The following is a 5,000-nucleotide window of genomic DNA, read 5'->3' as shown; positions in this document are numbered from 1 at the left end:
TCCTGAGCATCTCATTAGTTTATTGCTGACTCTCCATTTTTCTGGATTTTAATATTTCACTTCTTTTGGTTAGTGTACGAAGTTAATGGTGGTGCTTTATGGTAACAGTGAGTGAGGACAGTGGATATTGGAGCAGCAAGTGGTTATCCCTTGTTGTCTTTGAGATCTGACCTGGTTTCCTAACTGACAGAAGTTTTAGAATTACGAGGGAAAACCGCTGGCATGTTGAAGCGCTGGCAGTCAGGAAGCCATGTGCTTACCTTGGTAGTCAAGTCAGTGGTTAATACTGAAGGGTAATAGAAAGAAATTGGGAGGGCACAATCTGAAAATCAAATTGAAATAGATTGTTAACTAATCCTTCCAAATTTTATTTATTAATTTTGTAATTATACCAAATTAAATCCTCACAAGCTACTCTGATTGCTTGGCTTACCTCAATTTATATTCAAATCTCAATAAAATACATTTTAGCCTTTTCTTAATGAGATGATGAAAGATGCTATCCTGTGGAAGAGTAGGGGACACACACTCCAACATTACTTACAGTCACCTGTTTGCTTTTTAATGTTGCTATTGAATTTGTATTTAACTTGGGATTAAAGTATAAGCTGACATATTTGAATAAGGATATCTTTAAGCCATGAGTTCTTAAAATTTAAAAAAAGTGGCCACACAATGGGTTAATAGAGGTTTTTAAACTTGAAGGATGCTGCATAACGAAGACATTGTATTACTGTTGATTAGATGCACAAAGCAGAGTTTCGTGAAGACCTGTAGAGATACTGGAGTCCCACTGTAGAGACAATATGTTGGGTGTATTTGTGGCAGTGATGGAAGGGGAAGGGTCCTCACTCCAGTAAAGAGGTGCAGGTGCTGTGTGGGGGGTGCTGATGGGCAGAGAGTGGGGAACTTCCTTTGGGAACCTGCCTTGGGCAGGTGCTGCCGGTCTCGGGGAGAAGGGGATTAAAGCAGCAGTCCTGCCCTTCACACAGACAGGGCTAAAGCATTAGTATTGTTGGCGGGCAGTTTGTTCCCTATGTGCTAGACAGCACTCAAACAGTAAAAAGTATTCCCCATCCTCAATGGATGCACCATTTTACTAGGTAGCAAAGCTTTTAAATGCCAGCAAGAACTTGTCGGTGACCGTTTACTCACAAGCGTATATCTCAGGTCACCTCTGAAGCTTTAAAGGGGTTTATATTTATTTTTGAAAGGCAGGTTTTTGTATGCTTTTCAGAGTGGGTCTTTTTCACCAAAATAAGTGATTCATAATGACTGGATTTTGATCAGATTTTCCAGATGACTGTGGAGATCATTTTTAATGATCTTCATTGTAAATTTAAAAAAATACAGCCCAAAACAAGAAGACTCTGCTCTTTAAATATAGGTGACTTTGTCCAAAATGAGCTAAAGTACAAACTAGGTTTGCTTTCCCAATTAATAAAATGTGCTATTAATGGGACGGTGAGCAAATGTCACATTCACATGTTGGTATCTATCAGAGCAAATCAAAGTCTACTGTTTGGCACAAGAGGTAAAGAACCCCACATTGTAATAAAACTGTCACAGGATCAGTGTCTCCTGCTTTGTAAATAAACACCTCTGCTTTGCCTCGGTATTTCTGTAACATCCGGAGACTATTATCCTGTGCTGGTGCTCTGGTTCATTGACAGTTTCACTTAAACAGTTAAATAATTTGAAATGGAAAATGTTCTGCCCATATTCCTTAATTCCTTTGTTGTTTTTTTGCCTCCAATGTTTTTTGTTGCTTTTTTTGTCAATTGCTTTAGTAATTGCATCTTATTTTTTGTTACACAGGAAAATACCGAACTGCTCACAAACCTCATTCAAAGCCAAAAGTATCAAACGTTTTTGAGGTAGATTTTCCAGCAGATGGAAGTGATACAAAGTCAAAGGGCCGTTTTCAGTCAGAGGAGGAACTGTGGGCCCGCTTAGAAGAGCTCGAGAGACAAGAAGAGATACTTGGTGAACTTGACAGGTAATAGTACTGCTGTAGCACAGTCAGGTTTGGAGTTCAGAAAAATATAGGTGTGTGATTCTGTTTGTACGCAAAGGATCTCACTGTAAGTGCAAATAGCTGACTAGACTGATGCAGTTAAAATTATAATAGGTGGAAGAAGGGTGGAACATGAACAAAGCCTGCACTGCAAGGCCAAAGGTGGTAAAACCTGCCTCTGTGCAACCATGGCAGTCCAGCATTATAGTATTTTTTCTTTAAGATGATAGAAAAGGGGGAAGTAAAACCCATTTCCCACAGGCTAGGAAAATCCATCATTTTCCTAGGATGTAATGTAGGAGTTACACATTTAGCATATAATGACATCCTTAGATCTATTCTGATTCTAAAGCAATACATATGTTAGCCATAATGTCACAGTTTTGGTATTTCCAGTTGACATGGAAAGGACATAGTCGTTCTTACAGAGTATCAACAAGGTTCCGCAATCTGGCTAAAAAAATAGTACCTGGGTAAAGAAAATTATGTACAGGCTTGTTCATTATTTTGTATGCCTGTGTCTCTCAAGAGTATGAATTGCCTCCGTTCACTTAGGTATTTTTCATTTCATAGGATGACTGATACAGTTGAGACAAATGGAGAAGATACAACCTCCTCTGAAGAGGAGAAAGAAGATAAGAGGACAGATTTGAACGGGACGTATAGAGCAGAAGACTGCATTACTCAGGGCAACTTCCATGAAGAAGTAACAAATTCAGACTTGTTTGGTGGCCAAGTTAATGGCTCTACTTATTATCACAGTGATGATGAAGATGACATAGATGTTGGAGACAATTCTGTTCCAACTATTTTTTTCTCTCACACTGTTGAACCTAAAAGGGTTTGTACTTTATTATTTTTATCTTTCTTTCAAGAGATTGCATAAAACATATATAGCATATCTAAAATAGGAAATTTTAGGTATTGTAGATAATGTAGAATGCTAACTGTAGGTGACATTTATTTGGATTTTTTTTGAATGCTTGAAACCCACTGTTTAAATCCTGCAGTTTCAAATATGGTATTAAAAAAATGATCTTCAAATGTATACCTTGCTGTTCTGGCTTCCAGCTCTTGTAAAAGGTAGTATCCTGTCTAGGAGTTTTTAAAACGACTTTTTACTTGACTTGAAATTGACTGTTGAAGAGCTCAGCTGTTGAGCAGAGTTTGAATAAGCAGATTGTCATATATTATATGCAAAATCTATGCACATTAGTGCAAAGAAATGCCCCAGCCTAGTGCAAGTGGTAAAGAATAAACAGTTCACACTATGAATGTTACCATTCATACATTTGTTTAACTTACCTATGCTTCGTAGTCCTCAACTGCTTGGATAGGAGAATGTCAGAAGTCAGTTGATCTGCATCCTGGTGATTGTTGATTTTATGGTCTAGACCATCATTTGTGTTCAATTTTCAGGTAAGAATAAACACAGGAAAAAATACTACTTTGAAATTCAGTGAAAAGAAAGAAGAGGCCAAGCGTAAAAGGAAGAACAGCAATGGCAATGGCCATGCAACTCCAGAACTGCCTAACATCAAAACCCCAGCAGACATTTACCGGTGTGTAATTTATAGCATTGGCGTGTGAGCTTTCCCCTTAGCAGACCTTCTCTTTTCATTTCTGTTCACCTATAGTATGAAACCGAGCCTGCTATTTCCTGAAAGAAACAGCTGGAACTGAATTTACTACTTAAAAATGAAAGTTTGTGGCTTCTGCATGGTTGCTGTGCTTTCATATCCATAAAACATTCCTGAGCTTAAAATTTCCTTTTCCAACTAGCAATTCATCATTTATCTACTTTTTCAGAGCTTCTGAAATTGAGGTAAATTTGCCAGTACATACCATCTGCATAAAGGAAGACAGCAGTTTGTTATGTATGCTGGTTAATTCCATGTCATTTGCTTCTGTGTTTGTTTTCAAACATAACTGACCAAATCTATCACTTGTAATACTCCTCCTTTCCCAGTTACTAATTGCTGTTTTTTGTCTCTTCCTTGCAGTATCTTCAGAATACACTCAGGTCTTTGCATAGTTTCTCTTGCATTCTCTCTCCCTGACTTTAGTCCATCACTGTCTCTATTCTCTGTAAAAAGAAGTGGTCACCTGTAGGACACCCACACTCGGAAAGCTTGAAAAACAGTGTTGGGCTTAGAGGACTGTATAAAATACAAAACTAAGGCAACGGGAGAGTTAAAACGAGTATTTAGGTTTGTAAAGATGAACATAGACACCTATTAGATTGGTTAAGTGCTTGTGAAAATCACGCTGCATTTGTATGTCGGTGTATTCAGGCACCTAATATCTTTAAAAGTATGTCACAAAGTGTGAAAATTTAAAACCCATCCTGTAATTACAGTTGCTGGGGCTGAAGATGAGGTAAAGGATTCTTTCATGGTGTTCTCCCTGAGTTCTGCAAAGGAACTCCATCTTCTGTAGAGATACGCAAGTGTTCCCCTGAGTGCCTGATGAATAAAGCTGTTAAGAAAGAAGTAACACCCTGAAAACTCATCCAGTCATTTGCTCCTCCTTTATGAGTTTAGTAAAATTGGCGCTGTCTTCTAATGCCGCTCTTTCTTCTCCACCCACCCTTGACTTCTTTAAGTCATGGAGATGGAGTACAAACTGTAGGAAGAGGCCTCTTTATCAGTTTACAGTCTGGTAATACTTGAAAAGTGTCTTTGTGTTGATCTCATCTCAAAAGCTGATTTTTTTATTTTTTTATTTTTTTTTAACTGAAAGCAGAAGATTATGGCACTTGTCAGGAAAAAGCTTTATCCTTTCCATGTGCAATGAATGGTTCAAGTATTTGTTTTTATATTCTACATTTGACAAGGACTTCATTGTAGAAAACCTTCCGTCGTTGTGATCTTGTTTCTCTTTACAGAAACAACCCTGGCAATCGTTTAATTTACCTTTTTTCTAACTTTTTGTAACTCACACTATTCTGTTTTCTAACGCTTTTCGAAGAGCACATTTTCTG

At 37.8% G+C, this 5,000-nt stretch overlaps 1 protein-coding gene across 1 annotated transcript in view; it reads left to right on the top strand.

Moving 5' to 3' along the window:
- Positions 1 to 5,000, top strand: part of URI1 (URI1, prefoldin-like chaperone) — a 42,040-nt gene that overhangs the window by 33,415 nt on the left and 3,625 nt on the right. Inside the window, exons 7-9 of the mRNA XM_009320284.1 lie at positions 1,819 to 1,999; positions 2,591 to 2,858; positions 3,437 to 3,579. Coding sequence (XP_009318559.1) covers positions 1,819 to 1,999; positions 2,591 to 2,858; positions 3,437 to 3,579 — 592 coding nt within the window. The remainder of the gene's footprint in view (positions 1 to 1,818; positions 2,000 to 2,590; positions 2,859 to 3,436; positions 3,580 to 5,000) is intronic.

Source organism: Pygoscelis adeliae, unplaced genomic scaffold (assembly GCF_000699105.1).
Source record: "Pygoscelis adeliae isolate BGI_AS28 unplaced genomic scaffold, ASM69910v1 Scaffold62, whole genome shotgun sequence".
NCBI lineage: Eukaryota > Metazoa > Chordata > Aves > Sphenisciformes > Spheniscidae > Pygoscelis > Pygoscelis adeliae.
This window is presented reverse-complemented; position numbering and strand designations above follow the sequence as displayed.